Source organism: Nerophis lumbriciformis, linkage group LG36 (genome assembly GCF_033978685.3).
Source record: "Nerophis lumbriciformis linkage group LG36, RoL_Nlum_v2.1, whole genome shotgun sequence".
In the NCBI taxonomy this organism is placed as follows: Eukaryota; Metazoa; Chordata; class Actinopteri; order Syngnathiformes; family Syngnathidae; genus Nerophis; species Nerophis lumbriciformis.
Genome location: NC_084583.2, coordinates 24956445 through 24984328, shown reverse-complemented (window position 1 = coordinate 24984328; position 27884 = coordinate 24956445). Strand labels below are relative to the sequence as shown.

General features: G+C 41.6%; 3 protein-coding genes across 4 annotated transcripts; 2 read left to right on the top strand and 1 right to left on the bottom strand.

Annotated features, from left to right (window-relative positions):
• The first annotated feature begins 2200 nt into the window (after positions 1 to 2200).
• On the top strand, positions 2201 to 6944 carry hnrnpaba (heterogeneous nuclear ribonucleoprotein A/Ba). The gene is made up of 9 exons (XM_061930260.2): positions 2201 to 2355; positions 2719 to 2921; positions 4554 to 4722; positions 4859 to 5017; positions 5100 to 5231; positions 5305 to 5404; positions 5489 to 5668; positions 5772 to 5854; positions 6249 to 6944. The coding sequence occupies exons 2-8, from the start codon at positions 2734 to 2736 to the stop codon at positions 5837 to 5839; spliced, it is 996 nt and encodes a 331-aa protein (XP_061786244.1). The 5' UTR covers positions 2201 to 2355; positions 2719 to 2733; the 3' UTR covers positions 5840 to 5854; positions 6249 to 6944.
• A 220-nt stretch (positions 6945 to 7164) lies between these two features.
• On the bottom strand, positions 7165 to 11555 carry phykpl (5-phosphohydroxy-L-lysine phospho-lyase). Of its 2 annotated transcripts, XM_061930258.2 has the most exons (13): positions 11410 to 11555; positions 11200 to 11318; positions 10005 to 10164; positions 9706 to 9780; positions 9541 to 9628; positions 9370 to 9483; positions 9230 to 9312; positions 8942 to 9167; positions 8398 to 8552; positions 7887 to 7976; positions 7696 to 7829; positions 7580 to 7633; positions 7166 to 7383 (listed from the first exon to the last, which is right to left on the bottom strand). In XM_061930258.2, the coding sequence occupies exons 1-12, from the start codon at positions 11466 to 11468 to the stop codon at positions 7614 to 7616; spliced, it is 1323 nt and encodes a 440-aa protein (XP_061786242.2). In that variant the 5' UTR covers positions 11469 to 11555; the 3' UTR covers positions 7166 to 7383; positions 7580 to 7613. The 2 variants fall into 2 exon arrangements, with proteins under 2 accessions (XP_061786243.2, XP_061786242.2); XM_061930259.2 differs by lacking the exon at positions 7887 to 7976 and having other exon boundaries at positions 7165 to 7383.
• Positions 11556 to 11766: 211 nt separating this feature from the next.
• Positions 11767 to 27769, top strand: LOC133576892 (protein FAM53C-like). Its single transcript, XM_061930264.2, has 5 exons — positions 11767 to 11973; positions 13286 to 13459; positions 17672 to 17732; positions 17802 to 18610; positions 26700 to 27769. The coding sequence occupies exons 2-5, from the start codon at positions 13382 to 13384 to the stop codon at positions 26937 to 26939; spliced, it is 1188 nt and encodes a 395-aa protein (XP_061786248.1). The 5' UTR covers positions 11767 to 11973; positions 13286 to 13381; the 3' UTR covers positions 26940 to 27769.
• The last annotated feature ends 115 nt before the right edge of the window (positions 27770 to 27884 follow it).

Below are 27884 nucleotides of genomic sequence, written 5' to 3'. Positions count from 1 at the left end.
ATGTAAATGATATATATGAATGAGGTAGATCCACACGACTTGATCAACGGAAAAGTAGCTCGCCTGCAGAAAACGTGTGAGCACCCCTGCTCTACAGTCTCTAAGAGTGGCCAAGGTCTTGTCCAGAACAGTACAGACTTGTATCATCAGCAAAGAGAATACAGTTGAGTTTTTTTAAAAAGATTTTTACAGATATCATTAATATACAATAAAAACAATTTTGGTCCCAGTACAGAACCTTGGGATACTCCATGTGTTATAATCTTTTTATCTGAATCTACATTGTTCATAATTTAAATTCAGTTTTGAATAAACACTTTCCCCCCCCCCTTGTTCCTGTTTCTTCGTTTTGCAAGTTGACAGTAGCTTGTTTACAAACCCCCCGGTTTTAAATCAAATCAAATCAAATCAACTTTATTTATAAAGCACATTTAAAATTTACCACAGGGGTAGCCAAAGTGCTGTACAATGAGCAGGTTAAAAGATAAAACGAGTACCGAGCAAACACAACACAACACAAACAGAACACGATAAAAAATAAATAATTAAAATAGAATTAATAAAAACATAAAAACAGGATCACAGCAGGTGTATTATGGGGCGCCATTGCAGGATGGATATCACTCAGTGTTAAAAGCCATGGAATAAAAGTATGTTTTTAAGAGAGATTTAAAAACAGGAAGAGAGGAGGCTTGTCTAACACTCAGGGGTAGGTCGTTCCAGAGCTTGGGAGCAGCAACGGCGAAAGCTCTGTCACCTCTAAGCTTCAGCCTTGTGTCAGGGACCGTCAACAGCAGCTGATCGGCTGATCTTAAGGATCGGGTGGGGCAGTAAGGCTGAAGGAGGTCGGAGAGATAGGTTGGCGCGAGGTTGTTTAGACATTTAAAAACAAATAAAAGGAGTTTAAAATGTATTCGGTAACGCACAGGGAGCCAGTGAAGGGACGCTAAAATAGGGGTGATGTGCTCACGTCTGCGGGTTTTAAGACTGTTAAAGACTTCCAAGCCATTGTTTTCGAATATTTAAAAAAAAGACACCTCAGAAAGTACATGTTAATAATAACATATTCAAGGATTTCACTCGTGCAAGCTGGTTTGTGCAGTTGAAAGGCAAAAAGCCTATCTGACTTCAGGTTATGACAACGTGAAAGTCTTTCATAACAGCCAGATTTGAGTATAGTTGGACTATTAAAACCAATGGTCATAAACTTTTGACCAGATGTAAGTTTTAATTTAAATTCAGTTTTGAATAAACATCCCCCCCCCACCTCTTGTTCCCGTTTCTTCCTTTTGCATGTTGATAGTATCTTGTTTACAAATCCCCCGGTTTTAAGACTATGTTAAAGACTTCTAAGCCATTGTTTTCGAATATTTACAACAACAACAAAAAACACCTCAGAATGAACATGTTAAAAATAACATATTCAAGGATTTCAATCGTGCAACTGGCTGATATTCAAAAGTTTGAGTGGACGCCTAATATGAACGTTTACATAGTGAATATGAAAAAGTCTTAAATGTTGTGCTGACGTCACAGCCATGAAAGAGGTCTTACATAAAGGCACAATCGCATATTCTCGCATATTCTCTGTCTGTGACCACTTTTTAATGAAGGTACGTTGCTTGTCTACTGCTGAGAATTATTCATTTTGTGTTAAAACCGCTTTAGTTTTTCACGATGCCGGTGTAGCAGAATGGTTTAGCCACTGTATTACATGGCTTAAAATCAACGTAATTGTTGAACTTCAAAGCAGTACATCCTGGAATAGTTTATGGCGTCCCTACAAATATGTCTTATTGGACGATAGGCTAAATGTTGCCGATAAATGAGATGAATGTAAACATGTACGCACATCCTTCACTTCCGGTTGTAGGAAGAAGCAGCCATTTTGTATGCCCCACATCTTCATCTGTCTGGACAAGATGGGCGGGGTTATGACATCACGTGGTACACGAGCTGCTCTAAAATCAGTCGGAAAAGCAACGTACTTTTCCCATCCACTTTTATCATGTGCAACACCCGCATCAAATATGAACATTCAGTCGTGTGCGAAAGGGAGTTAGGTTGAGTAAAATGTTGAAAATACATCGTGTATAAACTGCAACTGCGTGTCTTCTCGGTTTGATCTACACCCGCGCCTGTGATTGGTCAAGCGTGTGAATGGCACCGCCGTTCCTCCAATCAAATCGCGTCATCACATGACGCCATTCCCCCCTCCCGCCCCCACCGGTGTTAGAAAACCAGCCGACGACCGTCGCCTTGTGGGAGAATCCATTTTAAAGAGAGCACTCTAGTTGCGTGATTAGCAAATAGGTCTGCGTTACTTTAAACAGCCTTTCCCCCCTCAATTGGCAAGTAAGTACACCATGTATGCCTTTGCGTTGCTGCAGTTGCGTTCTTTTTTTGTAAATTTACAGCGACTGTGAAATCGTCGATGCGGCCTATGCTGCGTTGCGTAACTGCGAATAATTTAGTTTTATATATGTGAAATACATGGCTTTTTAAAAAAATGTATAATTTATTCCAACGTGTTGAGCGTTTAAGCGATAAATATAAAGCAATGTGTATCTTTAAAATTCTTAAACCGTTCAATAGAAGGCCGAGCCGTGCCGGTCAAAATGGTGGCGACGCATGCGTTAGCAAAATGGCTACGTTCACTTACATAACCCCCGCTCGATGCATCCCGGTGTTATTGTACCGTCTTATGTCTTGTGTTAGGTGTATTAACACAAAATGGCCGACATCGAGCAACAGTACATGGAGACGTCAGAAAACGGCCACGAAGTCGACGACGACTTTAATGGAGGCGACCAGGCCGGCGGAAACGACGACTGCGGTGGCGCAGGGGCCGACGACAACTCGCAGAACGGCGGCACAGAAGGCGGTCAAATCAACGCCAGCAAGGGCGAGGAGGATGCAGGGTGAGTCAAAAAAAGACAATTTGTGCTCATTTAGAGCTGTGAAGCGGCGCTTTGGTGAGCCACAAGGTTTCTTTGTTCCAGCGGGCCTTTGTTGGCGCCATGTGCGGAGCGGGTGGGGGATGGGCGCTCCGGGAACAAGCTAATCTATCACGAACCAGACTCTCATGCATGCTTATGAGTAGGGATGTCCGATAATGGCTTTTTGCCGATATTGACAAACCCTTAATTACCGATACCAATATATACAGTCGTGGAATTAACACATTATTATGCCTAATTTGTACAACCAGGTATGGTGAAGATAAGGTCCATTAAATTTTTTTTAAAAATAAAGACATTTTCTTGAATAAAGAAAGTAAAACAATATAAAAACAGTTGCACAGAAACTAGTAATTAATGAAAATGAGTCAAATTAACTGTTAAAGGTTAGTACTATTAGTGGACCAGCAGCATGCACCATCATGTTTGCTTATGGACTGTATTGATATATAATGTAGGAACCAGAATATTAATAACTGAAAGAAACAACCCTTTTGTGTGAATGAGGGAGGTTTTTTTGGGTTGGTGTACTAATCGTTCATCTTAAAACAATTACATAGAAACTAGTAATTAATAATAATAACTGGGATTTATATAGCGCTTTTCTAAGTACCCAAAGTCGCTTTACATGTAGAACCCATCAATCATTCACACCTGGTGGTGGTAAGCAACGGCCCCTCCGACCACCACCTATCATTCATCATTCAATTCACCGGTATGAGTGGCACCGGGGGAAAAGGGTGAAGTGTCCCGCCCAAGGACACAACGGCAGCGATTTTTGGATGGTAAGAGGCGGGGAGCGAACCTGCAACCCTCAGGTTTCTGGCACGGTTGCTCTACCCACTACGCCATGCCGCCCTCAACCCTCATTAATGAAGATGAGTAAAATTAACTGTTAAAGGTTAGTACTATTAGTGGACCAGCAGCACGCACGATCATGTGTGCTTACGGACTGTATCCCTTGCAGACTATATTGATATATAATGTAGGAACCGGAATATTAAACAGAAAGAAACAACCTTTTTGTGTGAATGAGTGTAAATGGGGGAGGGAGTTTTTTTTTGGGTTGGTGCACTAATTGTAAGTGTATCTTAAAAACAGTTACATAGAAACTAGTAATTAATGAAAATGAGTAAAATTAACTGTTAAAGGTTAGTACTATTAGTGGACCGGCAGCATGCGCGATCATGTGCGCTTACAGACTGTATCCCTTGCAGACTGAATGAGTGTAAATGGGGGAGGGAGGTTTTTTGGGGGTTGGTGTACTAATTGTAAGTGTAGCTTGTTTTTTATGTTGATTTAATGAAAAAATACAAAAAAAACGATACCGATTATTGAACAAACCGATACCGATAATTTCCGATATTACATTCTAAAGCATTTATCGGCCGATATTATCGGACATCTCTACTTCTGAGTGATTAGATCTGCATTTCTGAGCAAATTATGAAGTAAAATAAAGCAAATGAGGGAAAGTACTCCTGATCTGAAACATTCTAGGTGTACACCCCCGTTTTCCCAGTCCCATCCCCCAACACACACACGCAGGGATGGAAATGCCTCAATTGACCGTACGGTTTTGTTTCTATTCAGGAAAATGTTTGTTGGTGGCCTTAGCTGGGACACAACCAAGAAGGATCTCAAAGATTACTTCTCCAAGTTTGGCGAGGTGTCAGACTGCACCATTAAAATCGACCAGACAACAGGCCGGTCACGAGGCTTTGGCTTTATTCTTTTTAAGGAGCCTGGTAGCGTAGATAAGGTGAGCAGAGAACACCTTGTTACATTTTTAAAATAATACAAATATTTACTCATTTTGCATGCATTGGTGAATAAATCATGCATGTGTGAAATTCTTTCACAAATAAGTGATAATTGTTTATATGGTTTACTTAAAGGTTCTGGAACAGAAGGAGCACAGGCTGGACGGGCGACAGATTGACCCCAAGAAAGCTATGGCCATGAAGAAGGAACCAGTCAAGAAGATCTTTGTGGGGGGCCTTAACCCAGACACGGCAAAGGATGTCATTGAGGACTACTTTAAAACATTTGGAGAGGTATGACCACAAACCATTTACAGCAGAGATGGAATCCATCTGATAGTTGTCGACTGAACTCTTCAATCTTGTCCTTGTATAGATTGAAACAATTGAGCTTCCTCAAGACCCAAAGACTGAGAAGAGAAGAGGTTTTGTATTCATCACATACCAGGATGAGGCTCACGTGAAGAAAGTCATGGAGAAAAAATACCACACTGTCGGTGGAAGCAAGGTGAGCCCGTGTGTTCTAATGTTGGATTGTTCTGTGGGTCTATGATGTGCTAATGTGGCTTGTTCTGTTGCAGTGTGAAATTAAGATAGCCCAACCCAAAGAGGTCTACCAGCAGCAGCAGTATGGTGCTCGTGGATTCAGCGGTGGTCGCGGAGGCAGGGGAGGCCGTCCAGGTAAGAATTCTTTCAAATAAGTGCTTTGCCAGGTTTTGGTGATGTGAAAGAGTACCATAGCTCTATTTTGTTTGTTTTTTGTAGGTCAGGGCCAGAACTGGAATCAAGGTTACAACAACTACTGGAACCAGGGAGGCGGAGGAGGAGGCGGATACAACCAGGGCTATGGCTATGGACAGCAAAGCTATGGCGGCTACGGTGGTGGCTATGGCGGCTATGACTACTCTGCTGGTTATTACGGCTATGGGGGTGGCTACGATTACAGTAAGCGATAAGTGCCCCCGGGGGAAAGACTGAATTGGAGAAGCTTATTTTCTTGGTCCTCCTTGTTGTACAGAACTCAGTCCCTTTTTCTCTTGTCCTCCAGACCAGGGCAATACAAGCTATGGGAAAACTCCAAGACGTGGCCACCCGAGTAGCTACAAGCCATACTGATCACACGTAGTGCAGGTATGCATTTTTGCATCATCCATGGTAGTATGAGATTATAGCTCGTACCATTGGTGCCTTTTTGACCCTCCCCTCTCCCAAAAAAAATCCTCATCTACTCTTAATTCCATTCCAACATTGTGGTGGGGGCTAGGGTAGCTTGTTTTGATGGGGGTCTGGATCCATTCCACCTATCATCACCCTAAGATGCATCCCTACAAACACTACTTGATCGATACGGGTTGAGCTGGTGGTGGTTAAGAATAGGACGTTTCACCTAGGTGTAATTGCTTTCGGTTTAAAGTCTTGTCTATTCACCGATCTGTTTAACTCATTCATGCAACTGTTTTGTCTTTGTAACTGCTCAAATTTGGTTTATTCTCAGTAACGTTAAGCAACGTGTTTCTCTCTTAAGGTCTAACGTAAATAAGAAAAAGAGATCCATGGTCAGACCACAGCGACCTTGGGCTCTGGCTTTTCCTTTGGAGTTGGCAGAAAATTTGGACTCATGCTCCATTTGTACAGATCAAGTGAGGAACTGGGGAAGCAAATGTCACTTTTCCACTTTTATTTTATATTGTTTTGTGTCCATTTACATTTCCAGTGATGGAAGTGTTATTTTTACTGTACTTTTTGGTACCTTTTGAATCTAATGTATTGTATGGTTGTATTTTTACATGTCTACTGGATTTACAGACAAAACAGCAAGAGCTTTTAAAGCTCACAAATAAAACAAATTAGGCTTTTTTTTTTCCAGTGTACTAGATCTTTAGTTATGTTTCCCCCTGTGCTGGGTGTTGGATATAAGTTGCATGGGTGAGACAAAACAAAGGATTGAAACTAAAGGGTTCATTGTAAACGTGTAATGAATGTTTGCAGATGGCTTGGTAAAAAGACAACCAGCATCATTTTTTTTTTCCATTTTGTTTTTTGGCTTTTAAGGAGTTTCTTCCCCGTTCGTGTTTGCAATTTTTAAGTGGCTTTACTAGTGTAACTCAACTGAACGCAAGCCTGTTAAATGTAAGAGGGTATTTCCCTCTCTCACTGGATACTCATTCCTCTAGTGTCTTGGGCAAATTGGTAGAAATAAACTTTTGATTTATATTACAAATGGATCTTACTGTTATTATTTGTAAAGATAATGTTAACTGTATTGATTGTACTGTTAAATGGCTTGCTCAATATAGCTGGAGTAATGTGAACATCGCGACGGATGCCCCTTTTGGAAGCTGCGGGAGAGGGCTTCACCACCTGCAGTGTTAAATGTCAACCCCCTAGATGTGAAACTGCAATACTTGAACATAAGTAGTGTGAGTGTGGTCGGGTAAGTGCTTATATTTAATAATGTGCATTGAAAAGATTTGTCTGAGCAGTACTGATGCAAGAAATTTATTTTTTTAATGTTGCTAATTTATTTATAAAAAAACACAATTTACTTGCATATTTGTTACACAATCTGCAAAGGTAACGGTAGTGTAGAGATGTCTTTGGGCGGTTCCTTCAAATGGATTCTGCATACATTAACAGTATTGCAAAATGGCTGCTGATTCCTATGGAAATCAATTAAACAATGTTTACATTACAGGATTAAAACCCTTTCAGTATATGCCTTGAGGTTCCTAAATGCAGTGAGGTCAGGAAATGGCAGTACATCTGCTATTAAGTCGTTTCTACCTCTGAACTATGAATGTGACCATCTGACAATGTCTGAACACATTAAAACATTTTCTACAGGATTCAACGCACCTTTCATTAGATGTCTTCCTTTTCTAGTTTCACATCAGTGGCTGGCTTCCATGTCTGGGAAGTAACATTTAAGTGTTAAAAAGGTTGCAAAAGTTGAACGTGACAATTGTGTCAACCTGTGAGAATGCGGTCGATACATTGCACCACCAGCTCAGCGTCCTCCATACTGAAGCACATGGGAGGTTTAAACTTCACCACGCTGTCCCAGGGGCCGTCCGTGCTCACACAGATACGATCCTCCAATTTAAGCCTAAACAACATGTTTAAATCAACAATATTTAAAATGCAAACTTTTTCTGTATGTTACCTTTTAACCAGTTGTGCTGCAGCTTTAGTGGCAGGTGTCAAGAGTTGTCTGTCTTCAACCAGCTCAACTCCAACAAAAAGTCCCTCTCCTCTGTTTGGATGGATCAGGGTGTTTTATACATAAAAATAGGCATTTTGAATTACATTGTCAGAATTTTCTATACTACATAGATCGGTTATATAGCTCAGAATCTCAAGATCAGCGCTTCAAATTAAAATCACAATTCTTTGCTCTCTAATGACTGACTATAACATGCAGTAGTGTAGTAAGCTTAAGTATTAAGAACAAAGCATTCAACATTACTATTACAGTTTGCACAATAATATTTGAATATGTGAAAATAACACTATAATCAAGTAATTCTTTTATGTACCACTAGATGGAGTCTATGTACTGGTAGTGGTACATGTACTACAGTTTGAGAACCACTGCTCTAAATGCATTACATACGACTGCATACTTCCTAATCTCTGGATGTATCTTTATTAGTACTCATTTGCAGTGTCGTTACCTTACGTCTCCAATAATTTGATGTCTGGTTTTAAGCGTTGACAACAAATGCTTAAGATGTGTGCCAACCCTTGTGGCATTTCCTCTCAAGTCTTCTTTTTCTATGACGTCAAGGACGGCTAGACCGATGGCACATGACACTGGATTACCGCCAAACTGCAACAAAAAAAAACATCCACAAACAAATGTATTTAGCTTATTGTTCTGACTTGATAATATGACTGATAATGTAATGATCAGAGCCTGGATTATTCACATTGTCTGTATCAAACATGAATACAGGGTTCTGTCATTCTAGTCATGTTTGTACTTCTATATACAAGCACCATGCACTATTCAAAGATCTATAAGATGAGCAATTTATGATTCGAAGGAGCAAAAATAGAACTGAAACTAACATAGTCTCCAGTTTAATATCCCTGGTTTAAAGTGTTGGCCTGTGCCTCTTTGACAGAGTGCTTCATAAGCTTGAAACATTCATCCATCCATTTCATTCACTGTATTGAAACAACCCCACTTGCAATGCCACACTAAAGCCAACATACCGTATTGAAATACTCCACACCGTTGTCAGTGAAGGCTCCTGCTATCTCCGCTGTAGTCACCACACACGCTACAGGATGCCCGTTGCCCATAGGTTTGCCCATGGTCACTATGTCCGGGCAGAAATCTGCACCTTGCAGCTGAAAAGCCCAAAAGTGACTCCCCGTGCGTCCGAAACCTGTCTGCACCTCGTCGGCCACGAACACTCCGCCTGCTGCGCGCACGTACCTGTGTGGAGCACGAGCAGTAAGTGTCTCGATCGTACACCGCTAATAACCATGTAGACCTACTCTGCAACTTTGGATGAGTAGCCTTCAGGCAAAACGAGTTGTCCTCCCACGCTCGGCATGGATTCAGCAAAGAAGGACGAAATCTATTGGGAGGGGAAGTTGTTAGATAAGCATTGATACGTTGTGACTTGTTGACTCACCTTTCGACCTTTGAGGTGCACCTCCTCTATCAAGTCTTTGACTGTATCGGCATACGCTTGTCCTGGATCGGGCATGTCTTTGTGCACACCTCTGTAGGTGTCTGGTAAAGGGGCCTGGTGGAGTCAATACCATTAATAAGAGATTTTATGAAACTGCTGTATTTCACTCACCACATGGACCCATTCTTTTTGTCCGCTCAGTTTCCGGAACTTGTACGGACTGATGTCGATGAGGGACTTGAGATGACCGTGGTAGGCACTGAAAAGAGACAGGTTGACGTTTGAAAACGTGTGATCTGAGGAGATGAACGTGATTTATTAACAGGGAATCATCACTGGTCGAGAACGATGACGTCCTCGTGTTGGGTGTACTGCTGGGCCAAGCGCAGAGCCAGATCATTGGCCTCGGAGCTGTGAGAACAACGGTTGTTGATATCAGTGATGTTCTGACTTAGATTGTGAAAACGGCAGTATTATATCATCATTGGCCTCGGAGCTGCGAGAACACAGGTTATCAGTGATTTTTTTGTTTCTCAGGCTCAGATTCTGAAAATTGCAACATGACCTACGACTTACAACGATCACATGGTTTCACTTATTACTGCAATGGCCCACGTTGCCGATGCAAAACCTACCCGGAGTTGACAAAGTAGAAGACTGAGAGTCTGTCGGGCAAGGTGGCAGCCAGGCGGTCTGCATACAGGACTAAGTTGTCGTGCAGGAATCTGGTGTTGGTGTTCAGAAGGTCCATTTGTTCTGATGCAGCCTTTGTAACACTGGGGTGGCAGTGGCCCACTACAGTAAAAAACAAATGGGGTTAAATCAGTGGTTCTTAACCTGGGTTCGAAGGTCAAGACACACCCGACTCATCGTGTAAATAAAAACTTCTCCCTATCGGCGTGTTATGGATAACCCCAAACAATGTTCCTTCTAATTTTCCATCTGATTTGCAGGTTTTTTGATTGATTGATTGGAACTTTTACTAGCAGATTGCAAAGGAAGAGAATACGTTATATGAAACACTACAGTTTACACAATACAGTACATATTCCGTACAATTGAGCACTAAATGGTAAGCCCCGAATAAGTATTTCAACTTGTTTAAGTCGGGGTCCACGTTAATGAATTCATGTGAATGTGTGTAAAGTGTATAATTTGTTGTGAGTTCATGCACTGTGTTGGTTTTGTTCTTTGAACGAGGTGATGTTCATGCACGGTTCATTTTGTGCACCAGTAAAAAAACATACAACGTTTTCTTGAATTAAAAAAAATCATTTTATTTTTCACTAAAGAAGGGTTCGGGAAACGCGCATATGAAACTGGTGGGGTTCGGTACCTCCAACAAGATTAAGAACCCACCCATCCATCCATTTTCTACCGCTTATTCCCTTGTGGGGTCGCGGGGGGCGCTGGAGCCTATCTCAGCTACAATCGGGCGGAAGGCGGGGTACACCCTGGACAAGTCGCCACCTCATCGCAGGGCCAACACAGATAGACAGACAACATTCACACACTAGGGCCAATTTAGTGTTGCCAATCAACCTATCCCCAGGTGCATGTCTTTGGAGGTGGGAGGAAGCCGGAGTACCCGGAGGGAACCCACGCAGTCACGGGGAGAACATGCAAACTCCACACAGAAAGATCCCGAGCCTGGGATTGAACCCAAGACTACTCAGGACCTTCGTATTGTGAGCAGACGCACTAACCTCTCTTCCACCGTGCTGCCCAAGATTAAGAACCACTGGGTTAAATAAAAAAAATGCCACTAGATGGCAGAAGTCTGACATGCTTTTTTTTTAAACTGAAAAATGTTGATCAAAATACATTTACCGTGATGGACATTGCTGATACAGTCCAAATAGCGCTGTCCGTTCTCGTCAAAAAGATATTGTCCCCTCGCTCTCACAATCTTAACTGGATCGTCTGAATAAAAAAGTCTGCACGATTGCCTGCAATCAAAAACAATGTCAGGATAGTTATCACGTGACACGAAAAAAGTGTCAGTTTCATACTTGAAAAAAAAAAAAAAAAAGCAGTTACCCGATGAACCTTCTCCTCATTGCCAGGGTGTTGTCTTTGCTGAGGAGGATTGACGCCATGTCTCGTTACGGGTGGCTTTATTTTAAAAATACTCGCTGCGGTCTTGGAACGCACTGCGCATGTGCACAAACCACGTCAGCTATTAGTGTGAGCGAAATGGATCAAAATTACACGCCAGTTTCCTTTAGTGTATACGCTAAGTTACGTTTATGCTTTAAAAAAAAAAAAAAATTTAATCGTAATTTGTTTAAAGGTGTTTGGATTCTTACACTTCCGCCTTCGACGTCGACTCGTAAATGGAGTGGTCCAACTGGATACGTGCGGGGGATATAAAACAACTTGTTTCTCAAAGCTAAAATACATCAAAAAGTAGTTGCGAGTCACGTATAAAACTTGTATTGTAAAAAAATGTACTCGTAATCACCGCCGCGGGTGACATTTGGAGAAGCGTAACACCCGCCCTTGCTGTAATGGTATCGCCCAGAAGCTATATAAACCCTCGGCTTGGCGACGCTCATCCGGTGCACTGAGCAGCCGCGGTTGCTAAGGAACCACCAAACCAAGGTAATGCATCAGGACAGCTGTGTAGCACGCTAGCCTGCAATAACTAAGCTACCGCGGACGTGCTTATTCAAACTTGTCACCTGTGTTATTACTCTCTTATTTATCATGTGAACACTTTATGTGCAGTGTCAACCTGCTAACTAACAGTAAACTGGCCGAATAGCTCAAAGAAGTATGTTACCCCCATAGCATGCTAGCTTGATAGCCTCGCTAAACTATGTCGTATTGCTGAGCTAACTTCCGATAATAAGCGCACATAAATCGTGTCATGACACGACTAGTATGTTTCATATATGGAATGATAGTCAGTCCCGTTGTCAGAACCAGCCTAGGTACTATTTTGTAATAAACTCGTTTGACAGTATGTTATTGTGAAGGCTAATTATGCAAAGCTCGATAAAAGTAGTGCGTATTGGTTGCAACATAGCTCAAAATGAAGTTCTTTTAGAGTGTTTGTATGCCTACTCCCTGCAGGCCACATCTGACTGCCAACAACAAGTGTTGAATCACACCATAGTTGCTACTTGCATGTTGGAACCAATCTTAAAACACTTTACTGGCTGCATTGGAGGAGTGGTAGAAATAACAAGCAACTGTCACATTTGAATCTAACTTTTGGTTTTGGCTGTATGCAACCATTTGCTTAGGCATGGTATCTTTTTTTTTTTATGGAGCTGTGCAAAGGTTCTCTTGCATGCAACAGCGCAACAGAGGATTTAGTCTTTATTTGCACATCCCCAAAAAAATACTCTGCCATAGTAATATAAGTTCTGGGGACTTGGTCATTATTCCTTTGTACCCTTTGCAAAGATTCTATGGCATGCTACCAGCCCCTATCCCCATTCATTTTCCCTCACACTTCCCCCATTCTCTCCCTTTCCTTCTCTCCCTCCCCCTTCTTCACAAGTCACAACTGCTGTTATCTGTTTAGTATAACTCCCCCATTTTTACCCCAACACTTTCCATTTGGAACTTACTCTGCATGTTCTATGCCGTGTATGACAAATAGTTTGTACATTTTTTATATACCAATAACAGACTGCAGTGCTCACTTGCTAAGTGAACATGATGGAATGCGAAGTGTTTCTTTGTTCTGGTTGTCCTCGTGTCCATGTGTGCTCTCTGCTTTTGTGAACATGAACTTCTGCTCGTGGCCTGCCGGAGACTCACTTTTTCAGTGGAACATGTATGCAGCTTTTCATTCTGTCAGGGACTAAAAGGTCCTATAAACTATGCCGTAACCCCTATACACACTGTTGTTACTTTAAACAATGATAATGTTTCATACAGATCCATTGCTCCGTCCATACAGGTGGGACCACGATGACGACTGGAAGTAATTGAAGTGTGGAGAGGACACGCCATGCCAGGTGTCTGACCCAACAGTTCCAGGATCATAGCTGTCATTATGGTGACACTTATCACAGAGCAGCTCAGAAAGCAAAGTTTGGAAGAGCCTTATCACAAGGCTTTCAATGGGAACGTGGTATGTCATTTCTTTCTATTACGCAATTACGGTTCAGTTCACTTTGATACTGTGCACATTTTATTACAAACCCCGTTTCCAAATGAGTTGGGAAATTGTGTTAGATGTAAATATAAACGGAATACAATGATTTGCAAATCCTTTTCAACCCATATTCAGTTGAATATGCTACAAAGACAACATATTTGATGTTCAAACTCATAAACATTTTTTTTTTGCAAATAATCATTAACTTTAGAATTTGATGGCAGCAACACGTGACAAAGAAGTTTGGAAAGGTGGCAATAAATACTGATAAAGTTGAGGAATGCTCATCAAACACTTGGAACATCCCACAGGTGAACAGGCTAATTGGGAACAGGTGGGTGCCATGATTGGGTATAAAAGTAGATTCCATGAAATACTCAGTCATTCACAAACAAGGATGGGGCGAGGGTCACCACTTTGTCAACAAATGCATGAGCAAATTGTTGAACAGTTTAAGAAAAACCTTTCTCAACCAGCTATTGCGAGGAATTTAGGGATTTCACCATCTACGGTCCGTGATATCATCAAAGGGTTCAGAGAAGCTGGAGAAATCACTGCACGTAAGCAGCTAAGCCCGTGACCTTCCATTCCTCAGGCTGTACTGCATCAACAAGTGACATTCAGTGTGTAAAGGATATCACCACATGGGCTCAGGAACACTTCAGAAACCCACTGTCAGTAACTACAGTTGGTCGCTACATCTGTAAGTGCAAGTTAAAACTCTCCTATGCAAGGCGAAAACCGTTTATCAACAACACCCAGAAACGCCGTCGGCTTTGCTGGGCCTGAGCTCATCTAAGATGGACTGATACAAAGTGGAAAAGTGTTCTGTGGTCTGACGAGTCCACATTTCAAATTGTTTTTGGAAACTGTGGACGTCGTGTCCTCCGGACCAAAGAGGAAAAGAACCATCCGGATTGTTATAGGCGCAAAGTTGAAAAGGCAGCATGTGTGATGGTATGGGAGTGTATTAGTGCCCAAGACATGGGTAACTTACACATCTGTGAAGGCACCATTAATGCTGAAAGGTACATACAGGTTTTGGAGCAACATATGTTGCCATCCAAGCAACGTTACCATGGACGCCCCTGCTTATTTCAGCAAGACAATGCCAAGCCATGTGTTACATCAACGTGGCTTTATAGTAAAAGAGTGCGGATACTAGACTGGCCTGCCTGTAGTCCAGACCTGTCTCCCATTTGAAAATGTGTGGCGCATTATGAAGCCTAAAATAGCACAACGGAGACCCCCGGACTGTTGAACAACTTAAGCTGTACATCAAGCAAGAATGGGAAAGAATTCCACCTGAGAAGCTTCAAAAATGTGTCTCCTCAGTTCCCAAACGTTTACTGAGTGTTGTTAAAAGGAAAGGCCATGTAACACAGTGGTGAACATGCCCTTTCCCAACTACTTTGGCACGTGTTGCAGCCATGAAATTCTAAGGTAATCATTATTTGCAAAAAAAAGTTTGAGTTTGAACATCAAATATGTTGTCTTTGTAGTGCATTCAATTGAATATGGGTTGAAAAGGATTTGCAAATCATTGTATTCCGTTTATATTTACATCTAACACAATTTCCCAACTCATATGGAAACGGGGTTCGTATAATATGCATTAGTTTGACCATTTAAAATCAACGATAATAAAAAGGAGATGCTTGGAAATAGCATAAAAATGCCCCCAAAACTTGGAAAAACTCGATTCATCGCGTTACTTTTTGGTGTAACCATCATGAGCGTTCTGTTCAGGTATATTTCTTTTATATTTTGATAAATGATCATATTTATGTATTACTAAATTTAAATAGGTATTGATCAATATTTAAGCTGTGTGTATTTGATTTCAGTTGTTATTTAGAATTGTAGTTGAAACTTTTACAACCTTGTGTTGCGCTCATGATGGCGTAACCAAACTAGATTTCATTTAATGATCTTATTTTGTATATTTATTCCCTTTTTTACATTTAGTATATTTAAATATTCATTTATAAACATTGAGTACATTTCAAATATCAATAAAATGCAATTGCCTTCATCTTATAGGGCAGGGGTCGGCAACCCGCGGCTCTAGAGCCGCATGCGGCTCTTTAGCGCCGCCCTAGTGGCTCTCTGGAGCTTTTTCAAAAATGTATGAAAAATGGAAAAAGTTGAGGGGAAAAAAAAATTTTTTTGTTTTAATATGGTTTCTGTAGGAGGACAAACATGACACAAACCTCCCTAATTGTTATAAAGCACATTGTTTATATTAAACATGCTTCACTGATTCGAGTATTTGGTGAGTGTCGTTTTGTCCTACTAATTTTTGCAGTCCTTGAACTCACCTTCGTTTGTTTACATGTATATCTTTCTGCGACTTTCTAGGACGTGTTTTATGCCACTTCTTTTTCTGTCTCATTTTGTCCACCAAACTTTTTTAACGTTGTGCATGAATGCACAAAGGTGAGTTATGTTGATGTTATTTGCTTGTGTGGAGTGCTAATCAGACATATTTGGTCACTGCATGACTGCGAGCTAATCGATGCTAACATGCTATTTAGGCTAGCTATATGTACATATTGCATCATTATGCCTCATTTGTAGCTATATTTGAGCTCATTTAGTTTCCTTTAAGTCATATTAATTCAATTTATATCTCATGACACACTATCTGTATGTAATATGGCTTTTAATTTTTTGCGGCTCCAGACAGATTTGTTTTTGTATTTTTGGTCCAATAAGGCTCTTTAAACATTTTGGGTTGCCGACCCCTGTTATAGGGTAATGTTTAGTTACACCAAGTCATGAGTGTAACACTTACCAGAGCTGTACACCCTTGCATGTATTGTCTGTGTTTTAGTGGCCTGCTTGGAGGATCCTCCGGGCAACTGTTGGCTAGTTGCGCTCCTCCTCCACCTTCCTTACGTCTTATTACCGTATTTTCCGCACTATTAGCTGCACCTAAAAACCACAAATTTACTCAAAAGCTGACAGTGCGGCTTATAACCCGGTGCGCTTTATATATGGATTAATATTAAGATTCATTTTCATAAAGTTTCGGTCTCGCAACTACGGTAAACAGCCGCCATCTTTTTTCCCCGTAGAAGAGGAAGTGCTTCTTCTTCTACGCAAGCAACCGCCAAGGTAAGCACCCGCCCCCATAGAACAGGAAGCGCTTCTTCTTCTACTGTAAGCAACCACCCGCCCGCGTAGAAGAAGAAGAAGCGCGCGGATATTACGTTTCATTTCCTTTGTGTGTTTACATCTGTAAAGACCACAAAATGGCTCCTACTAAGCGACAGGTTTCCGGTTCATGAAAAGACGCAATCTCTCCATCCGCACACGGACTACTATTTCACAGCAACTGCCTAAAGACTTTCAAGAAAAGCTGGCTACTTTCCGTGCATATTGTAAAAACAAGATAGCTGAAAAAAAGATCCGGCCAGAGAACATTATCAACATGGACGAGGTTCCACTGACTTTTGATATTGCTGTGAACCGCACTGTGGATACAACGGGAGCACTTACGGTGAATATTCACACCACAGGGAATGAGAAGTCATCCTTCACTGTGGTTCTAGCTTGCCATGCTAATGGCCAGAAACTTCCACCCATGGTGATATTCAAAAGGAAGACCTTGCCAAAAGAGACCTTTCCAGCCGGCGTCATCATAAAAGCTAACTCGAAGGGATGGATGGATGAAGAAAAGATGAGCGAGTGGTTAAGGTAAGTTTACGCGAAGAGGCCGGGTGGCTTTTTTCACGCAGCTCCGTCCATGTTGATATACGACTCCATGCGCGCCCACATCACGCTGGTTTTTAATATATTATTAAAGTTTGACTGACCTATCTGACTGTTTTTTTGACATTCCTTTAGCGCAGTTAGATGCGGCTTACAACACGGGGCGGCTTATAGGTGGACAAAGTTTTGAAATATGCCGTTCATTGAAGGCGCGGCTTATAACCCAGGGCGCCTTATGGTGCGGAAAATACGGTACAATGACTGACAGAAAAGTGAACATTGTTCAATTAGCCTAGGCTTCATTCACAAACACCTGAACTTAAGACACTTGACATGTTTTGCCCATCTGTCATTGTTCATCCTGCTAAGCAAACATAAGGGTTTACCATACTGCGAAGAACTGAACTGAACTGTCTGGTACTGGAAACATACACTAGCTGTTTTTGTAACGATGTCCTTTGTTTCTAGACGCTACCTGCATTAGGCTCCAGCCCCACCATCTCCTGGAGAGCATGCAAGTCCACCCAAGGCAAGTGCAGTGGATTGATCTGCTGCATGTTGAGACCTTTCTCATTTTGTCGTCTCTTGGCATTTTCAGAGAGCAGCGTTGCTACACAGCCACTATTCAAAGCCAAACCTCTGGATGCAACGTGTGGACTGGACTCCACGTGGCCTTGCCAGGTGGGAAAACCTCACCATGGAGCTGAGGTTTCCATTGCAAAGCAGGCTTTCCAGAGCTCCCCTCCTCCACCGCCTCCTAAACGTCACTGTCGCTCCCTCTCTGTACCGGAGGATCTCTCCCGGTGCCGCTCCACATGGCATCCTAGTGCATCCAAAGTTTGGACCCCAGTAGAACGCGCCAGTCAATGCGTAGGGACATCTAATGTAGGCTCTGGAGACGGCTTGTTGCCTCTTTGTGGTCCCAGGACCTTCTCTAAGTCGTCCTCTTTACATTCCTCCTCGAGCCCCACTTTCTTTAGCTTAGCACTGTCTGCGGACTCTCCACTGCCATGGAGCTTTCCGTGGGACCCGTGTGAATCACCAAAAACCGCTTGCTCTTCATCACTGGCCACCACTTCCTCATGCTCCTCGTCACCGACGCCCCTCTCGGGCCACTTGGTGCTGCACCGCCGCTACTCCCTCTCTCCTTTACAAGTTTTGAATACGTCCATGTTGGCCCAGCACCCTCGGGCAGCACATGCTGTGGGCATGGAGGGCCCTGCCTTGTCTCCTTCTCCCACGTCAGCCTGCAGCACGCCATCCTCCTCTCGACGCGACCCGCACCCAGCACTGCCACGATGCCACTCGCAGCCCTGCGACATGCGCAAACCTCGCTTGAAGAGGCGCCACGACCCAGATGTGTTACCTGGCCCGAGGCCAGGGCTCGACTTCAGCAAGATGACACAGGTTAGCTCATTTTGCTCTTTGCCATACAGTATTAATGGTGCCGCTAATTGGGGTTTAAGGTCATAGGGTTTCCCCACCCCAGATTATCACCTGACTTCACTAAATACTAGGGCTGCGAATCTTTAGGTGTCCCACGATTCGATTCAATATCGATTCTTGGGGTCACGATTCGATTCAATATCGATTCTTGGGGTCACGATTCGATTCAAAATCGTTTTTTTTCCGTTTCAATGCAATTCTCGATTCAAAAACGATATTTTGCCGACTCAAAAGGATTGTCTATTCATTCAATACATAGGATTTCAGCAGGATCTACCCCAGTCTGCTGACATGCAAGCAGAGTAGTAGATTTTTGTAAAAAGCTTTTATAATTGTAAAGGACAATATTTTATCAACTGATTGCAATAATGTAAATTTGTTTTAACTATTACCGTATTTTCCGCACCATAAGGCGCCCTGGGTTATAAGCCGCGCCTTCAATGAACGGCATATTTCAAAACTTTGTCCACCTATAAGCCGCCCCGTGTTATAAGCCGCATCTAACTGCGCTAAAGGAATGTCAAAAAAACAGTCAGATAGGTCAGTCAAACTTTAATAATATATTAAAAACCAGCGTGATGTGGGCGCGCATGGAGTCGTATATCAACATGGATGGAGCTGCGTGAAAAAAGCCACCCGGCCTCTTCGCGTAAACTTACCTTAACCACTCGCTCATTTTTTCTTCATCCATCCATCCCTTCGAGTTAGCTTTTATGATGACGCCGGCTGGAAAGGTCTCTTTTGGCAAGGTCTTCCTTTTGAATATCACCATGGGTGGAAGTTTCTGGCCATTAGCATGGCAAGCTAGAACCACAGTGAAGGATGACTTCTCATTCCCTTTGGTGCGAATATTCACCGTACGTGCTCCCGTTGTATCCACAGTGCGGTTCACAGGAATATCAAAAGTCAGTGGAACCTCGTCCATGTTGATAATGTTCTCTGGCCGGATCTTTTTTTCAGCTATCTTGTTTTTACAATATGCACGGAAAGTAGCCAGCTTTTCTTGAAAGTCTTTAGGCAGTTGCTGTGAAATAGTAGTCCGTGTGCGGATGGAGAGATTGCGTCTTTTCATGAACCGGAAACCTGTCGCTTAGTAGGAGCCATTTTGTGGTCTTTACATATGTAAACACACAAAGGAAATGAAACGTAATATCCGCGCTCTTCTTCTTCTTCTATGGGGGCGGGTGGTTGCTTACAGTAGAAGAAGAAGCGCTTCCTGTTCTATGGGGGCGGGTGCTTACCTTGGCGGTTGCTTGCGTAGAAGAAGAAGCACTTCCTCTTCTACGGGGAAAAAAGATGGCGGCTGTTTACCGTAGTTGCGAGACCGAAACTTTATGAAAATGAATCTTAATATTAATCCATATATAAAGCGCACCGGGTTATAAGCCGCACTGTCAGCTTTTGAGTAAATTTGTGGTTTTTAGGTGCGGCTAATAGTGCGGAAAATACGGTAAATGAACCAAAAATATGACTTATTTTCAGTGACGTGCAGTCACTAGAGGAAAGAAAAAAAATGTAAAAAGAAAAAAACGTAATTAAATAGTTATATGTATGCAGTGATTATACTATAAAGTTATTTTCCATTTAACTTCACCAGTTTTAGATTATTTTTATTCAAAATCGCTGAATTTTCACATTTGCCGTTCAAATACTGAGAAGAGACGGTGCGGTGAACAGCAGCCAGTCGAGGCACGTCACTCAGTGCCTCAACATGGACGGACTCGGCTAACTGCTGGCCTGCTGTGCAGTGAGACTGTATTGCTATATGAACTATATTATACATTTCCATAGTTTAGTTAGCTGAGGTATATAATGTACAGTGTATTTTGTCAACAACTGTATGTGTGTAAAGTATTTCTTGTGCTGAGCGATCATAAAACGGCTGCAAAAGACGCACTGGCTGAGGCTCCAGTAGCCCCGCCTCCTGCACCCCCGCCGTAGAATTGTTATATCAATTAAAACCCACACTTAAACTTTCCACGTGCAAGATTGAATCTATTTAAAAAAATGTATTTCATAAGAAGCCAAAAAGTGCAAAAACAATAATGTTCGTGTTGGAGGAGTTGTGAATGACTGCAGGGCCACAACATTAGGTACACCTGCAGACTGCAGGTGTATCTAATTCACAACTCCTCCAACACGAACATTATTGTTTTTGCACTTTTTGGCTTCTTATTAAATAACTTTTGTAACCTATTTTTATGGGCTTTCCTATTTGTGATGTTAAGTTCCTGTTATGCGCTGTTATACAGTATATGCCTTGAGTTCTTATTTTGAAGGCGCCAAGAGCGGAAGTGATGACATGTTGTAGTGGAGCGGAGGTTTTTGAAAGAAGGTAAATAAAGTGGTCCTCGTGTAAACTGGAGCCTCCGTGTTTGTTATTTTGTAGTTTCATACAGTATAGGCCACATTTATAAACCCTCGGTTACACTTTTTTAAATAGATTCAATCTTGCACGTGGAAAGTTGAAGTGAGGGCTTTAGTTGATATAACACACCCGTCAGGGGGTTCATTAATCCAGCACAACAGCGGCGAATGGACTTTATTTATAAGTAAAGGTAAGACCATAATAATGTTTTTTTTATTAAATGTGCTTTTTTGTGTGCTACAGTTTGTATGTGTAAAGTTAAAGTTAAGTTAAAGTAGCAATGATTGTCACACACACACTAGGTGTAATGAAATTTGTCCTCTGCATTTGACCCATCCCCTTGATCACCCCCTGGGAGGTGAGGGGAGCAGTGGGCAGCAGCGGTGCCGCGCCTGGGAATAATTTTTGGTGATTTAACCCCCAATTCCAAGCCTTGATGCTGAGTGCCAAGCAGGGAAGAATGCTGGTATGAGCTTTTAAACATAACCCGTTAACTGCTGCCAATCAAATGGTGAATAAGATACTCTTTAGGGTTCATATGTTTGTAAATGTGACTGTGATGAAGTCAGTGCCTCACCAGCCATCAACCTCACCGCACGTCACTGCTTATTTTATCTTTGTGAAAATATTGGACACAGTGTGTTGTCAAGCTTATGAGATGCGATGCAAGTGTAAGCCACTGTGACACTATTGTTCTTTATTTTTTATAAATGTCTAATGATAATGTCAATGAGGGATTTTTAATCACTGCTATGTTGAAATCGTAACTAATATTGATACTGTTGTTGATAATATTCATTTTTGTTTCACTACTTTTGCTTTGTTCTGTGTGGTGTTTGTGTCTCCTCAATTGCTCTGTTTATTGCACTTCTGAGTGTTGCTAGGTCGGGTTTGGTTTTGGAATTGGATTGCATTGTTATGGTATTGCTGTGTATTGTTTTGTTGGATTGATTAATCAAAAATAAAAATAAAAAAATCGATAAAAAAAAAAAAAAAGAGAATCGATTCTGAATCGCACAACGTGAGAATCGAGATTCGAATTCAAATCTATTTTTTCCCCACACCTCTACTAAATACTGTACATCTGTGGAACATTTGGTTTGAAAATATTGTGCAAACTGCAGTTTTTCATTCAGTTTAAAGCAGGGATGTCAAAGTCAAGGCCCACGGGCCGGATCTGGCCCGCGAATGAAAGATCTATGGCCCCCGGGATGATATTTGATTAGTATTAGAACCTGCTGCTGTTTTCATACCTGCCAACTACTCCGGTTTTCCCGTAATTAGTACGGTTTTCATCAACCTATTCCAGGTTACGGTTGCAGTGATAAAAAATACGGTTTTTCATTAATTAAAAAAAAATTTTTTTTTTAAAGTTTTATTCACGAAATCGCGTAACAACAATGACAATCGACACTGCTTCCCGTAACTTCCTATCCAGCCATTCCGAATGCCATGCGCGAGGCTATTTATAGCACCGCTGCCAAGCACGAGGCACCAGTTGCCATTGTTTCCAAACGAGCGAACGATCATGGAATCAGCCGGAGAAAAATGGCAAACGAGTCTTAAACCGAAAAGAAAACTGCAGTCATTCCGTGAAGAATATTCAAAAGCCTATCCGGGAATAATTATCCGTTCCAAAAAGGGTGAAAGCTACGCGAATTGCACCTTGTGCAGACAAGATTTTTCGATCGGACACGGAGGAATTAGCGATGTAAAAGACCACGTTGGGACAAAAAAACACAAGTCTAATGCCGTTGCTAGCGATACAAGTGGAAAACTTTCAACGTTTTTTGTCGCCCAAACAGATTCTTTGGATGTGATAAATGCCGAAGTTTTATTTACGGAGGCAATAATTGAGCATGGACTTCCAATCGCACTGGCTGATCACATGGGACAGTTATTTCGGAAAATGTTTCCCGACTCGAAAATCGCCAAAAAATATGGATGTGGTCGAACCAAAACATCAAACATTATTCAGTGTCTTGGAACAGAATCCTCAAAAAGTATCGCCGATGTCATGAAGACGGAACCATTTAGCATGTCGACTGACGGCAGCACCGATGATGACCATGTAAAACTGTACCCCATTTGTGTTCGATATTTCGATGACGACATTGGAAAAGTATTGTCAGTACTTCTGTCTTTGAGGGAATGCAATACGGCTTCCACAGGCGAAAACATTTACAAAATACTTGCGGAAGAAATAGACTCAAACGAAATTCCTTGGCAGAATTTGGTTTGCTTTGATGCCGATAATGCTGCAGTGGTGATGGGATCTAAAAAGGGTGTTGCAGCTTTCATTACGGAAATGTCTCCTTCGGTTTACATCGCCGGTAAGTACAGTTCGTAGCATAAAAAAACTCACAAAACATACAATTTTAAGTAAATCTTTAATTACATAAACAAAAAATCAAATCAAAAATAATTTCTGTGTACAGTATATCTTTTTATTTGTGATAACGATAACATGTTCAAAACAAGTAACATATAACTATCATACTATTCTATTACTCTTTATTAATTTGAAAAATGTCGTCATGAAGTTTTATATTTATATTTATTTATATTTCTTTCATACAATACAATAATGTCTGCAATATCAATAATGACATGTCTTATTTATATTGTGTAATTTGAACCAAATACTCTCAAAAATCTTATTCTTTCAAGTTGTTGAAAGTTTCAACATATAAAGTTAATGTCAAAAGATTTTGAATACATTTACAATCATAACTTTATTTACCAAAACACATTTGCATGGTGAACTGCATATTTTCACTGAATTTCTTTTAAAGATGTCAAGGTATGATATTGTGGTTATCAAAGAAATAATCACATAATATTGAAAAAGCATAAGGCATTGATTGAATGGTATAAATATTTAATTAATCATGAGAGGAAAACAAATTTATTTTTTTAATATCTTAGATGTTAAAATTTTAACATTTTAACCTGTCTGAATGCTAATAATCATTTTGCGTCCGGGGGCTTCCCTTAACCCCCCACCAGGACTTTGTCCTGGACCTACCGGGGCCTGCGGCCCCTGGACCCTGGCTACTAGGTTTTTCTGATTTCAAAAGTTGGCAGGTATGTGTTTTGCACGCACCAATACTCCATCAGTGTTGGTGCTACAAATGTTCAAAATGGGGTCCCAGGGACCCCATCAAGTCATAAAAATGGGGTCCCACAGTAAATTTGTGGGGTCCCACTTTTTTGGAAGTGTTTTGAAAACAAATGCTAAATGTATGCATTATCCTGTTCTATCTCACATCCTATATTGTGTTTTGGAAAAAGGTTGTCATAAACGTTAATTCATTAAAAAAAGAATACAAATGCATATGTAAATGTATTCAGTTATAAACATTCTTTCACTTTCTTCTTTCCTTCATGGATCTAAACTTTACCGCTGCCGGTATTTTTTTTCTATATTTTTGTTGTAATATTTTCACAATGTGTCTGTTGTATTTTTGGCCAAAGAAAGACAAAGAAAATAATCTAAAGTTGTCTTTATTTTTTTAGTTTTAATGCCATGATTTTAATAGTCCGGCCAGCGTGTGCACAGTTTCCTCCATGTGGCCCCTGAGCTAAAATTAGTTTATGACACCCCTGGTTGAAAGGTTTTACCAAATACAAACCCCGTTTCCATATGAGTTGGGAAATTGTGTTAGATGTAAATATAAACGGAATACAATGATTTGCAAATCCTTTTCAACCCAAATTCAGTTGAATATGCTACAAAGACAACATATTTGATGTTCAAACTCATAAACTTTATTTTTTTTTTGCAAATAATAATTAACTTAGAATTTCATGGCTGCAACACGTGCCAAAGTAGTTGGGAAAGGGCATGTTCACCACTGTGTTACATCATCTTTTCTTTTAACAACACTCAAAAAAAGATTGGGAACTGAGGAAACTAATTGTTGAAGCTTTGAAAGTGGAATTCTTTCCCATTCTTGTTTTATGTAGAGCTTCAGTCGTTCAACAGTCCGGGGTCTCCGCTGTCGTATTTTACGCTTCATAATGCGCCACACATTTTCGATGGGTGACAGGTCTGGACTGCAGGCGGGCCAGAAAAGTATCCGCACTCTTTTTTTTTCTTCTTTTTTTTTACGAAGCCACGCTGTTGTAACACGTGCTGAATGTGGCTTGGCATTCCATCCATCCATCCATTTTCTACCGCTTATTCCCTTTGGGGTCGCTGGAGCCTATCTCAGCTACAATCGGGCGGAAGGCGGGGTACACCCTGGACAAGTCGCCACCTCATCGCAGGGCCAACACAGATAGACAGACAACATTCACACTCACATTCACACACTAGGGCCAATTTAGTGTTGCCAATCAACCTATCCCCAGGTGCATGTCTTTGGAAGTGGGAGGAAGCCGGAGTACCCGGAGGGAACCCACGCAGTCACGGGGAGGACATGCAAACTCCATACAGAAAGATCCCGAGCCCGGGATTGAACCCAAGACTACTCAGGACCTTCGTATTGTGAGGCAGATGCACTAACCCCTCTTCCACCGTGCTGCCCTGTGGCTTGGCATTGTCTTGCTGAAATAAGCAGGGGCGTCCATGTAAAAGACGACACTTAGATGGCAGCATATGTTGTTCCAAAACCTGTATGTACCTTTCAGCATTAATGGTGCCTTCACAGATGTGTAAGTTACCCATGTCTTGGGCACTAATGCACCCCCATACCATCACACATGCTGGCTTTTCAACTTTGCGTCGATAACAGTCTGGATGGTTCGCTTCCCCTTTGGTCCGGATGACACGATGTCGAATATTTCCAAAAATAATTTGAAATGTGGACTCGTCAGACCACAGAACACTTTTCCACTTTGCATGAGTCCATCTTAGATGATCTCGGGCCCAGAGAAGGCGGCGGCGTTTCTGGGTGTTGTTGATAAATGGCTTTCGCTTTGCATAGTAGAGTTTTAACTTGCACTTACAGATGTAGCGACCAACTGTATTTAGTGACAGTGGTTTTCTGAAGTGTTCCTGAGCCCATGTGGTGATATCCTTTAGAGATTGATGTCGGTTTTTGATACAGTGCCGTCTGAGGGATGGAAGGTCACGGTCATTCAATGTTGGTTTCCGGCCATGCCGCTTAAGTGGAGTGATTTCTCCACATTCTCTGAACCTTTTGATGATATTATGGAGCGTAGATGTTGAAATCCCTACATTTCTTGCAATTTCACTTTGAGAAACGTTGTTCTTAAACTGTTCAACAATTTGCTCATGTATTTGTTGACAAAGGGGTGTACCTCGCCCCATCCTTTCTTGTGAAAGACTGAGCATTTTTTGGGAAGCTGTTTTTATACCCAATCATGGCACCCACCTGTTCCCAATTAGCCTGCACACCTGTGGGATGTTCCAAATAAGTGTTTGATGAGCATTCCTCAACTTTATCAGTATTTATTGCCACCTTTCCCAACTTCTTTGTCACGTGTTGCTGGCATCAAATTCTAAAGTTAATGATTATTTGCAAAAATAAATAAAGTTTATGAGTTTGAACATCAAATATGTTGTCTTTGTAGCATATTCAACTGAATATGGGTTGAAAAGGATTTGCAAATCATTGTATTCCGTTTATATTTACATCTAACACAATTTCCCAACTCATATGGAAACGGGGTTTGTACAACCTGATAATGAAGATGCGTCTCTTTCCACTGCAGATTGGCAATGGCGACGTAACAACTGCTACATGTGGTTGCATGGCGCCGGCGCGGTCCCATGTGGAGAAGAACTCCGCCGTTTCGCCCGCCGAGTTCCTGGGCCGAGCCAGCATCAGACCGCTGAGCGAGAGTGAAGAGGACGAAGACGACACAATCAAAAGGACTGCGACACCGGAGGCGCAAATGGTTTTTGAAAGAGACTGCACAGAACTAGACCTGAACCTCATAGAAGAGAACTAATGTTCCAGGAGAGCATCCTTAGCCATGTTTTAAGCACACTCTTAGGAACCTGCTCGCCGCCTCAGGTTTATTATGTCTTATACTCCAGATCCAAGCAGCTATAATAAACACACCACTCTCAAGCTAGTTCCTGTTGGAGAAGTCCGTGTTCTCCATAGTGCCTCCCTTATCAACGCTCCAAAGTCAACCTGACACCTCTTTTTGCAGAGTATGATGAGTTATTCATTTATTTAGCAGCCATATGGAATTAGCACTGGAGTCCCCACTTTAGAGAAGAATGCATTTTCCATGCAGGCACTGAAACTGACAAAAACGTGCTGATAGAAGTCGCATCGAAACAAACCCTCCACAAATTATTTTATGATGGTCATGTAGGTTTAGATCAAACCTAGTTTCATGTGCATTTGAACATTAGCCACCAAATCTAACATGATCCAGTTTTTTTTATTTTTTAAACTGATGCTCATTTTTTTTGCGTTCTGACAATGTTACGTTTATTAAGTGTTCTGGTTTTAGTGTCATCCAACCACAACAAGTCATACAATACTTATTACTTGCTGCAATGCCTTCCCCCAAAATATATACCCTTTTTTTCGGAGTATAAGTCGCTCCGGAGTATAAGTCGCACCGGCCAAAGATGCATAATAAAGAAGGAAAAAAACATATACCGTATTTTCCGCACCATAAGGCGCCCTGGGTTATAAGCCGCGCCTTCAATGAACGGCATATTTCAAAACTTTGTCCACCTATAAGCCGCCCCGTGTTATAAGCCGCATCTAACTGCGCTAAAGGAATGTCAAAAAAACAGTCAGATAGGTCAGTCAAACTTTAATAATATATTAAAAACCAGCGTGATGTGGGCGCGCATGGAGTCGTATATCAACATGGACTGAGCTGCGTGAAAAAAGCCACCCGGCCTCTTCGCGTAAACTTACCTTAACCACT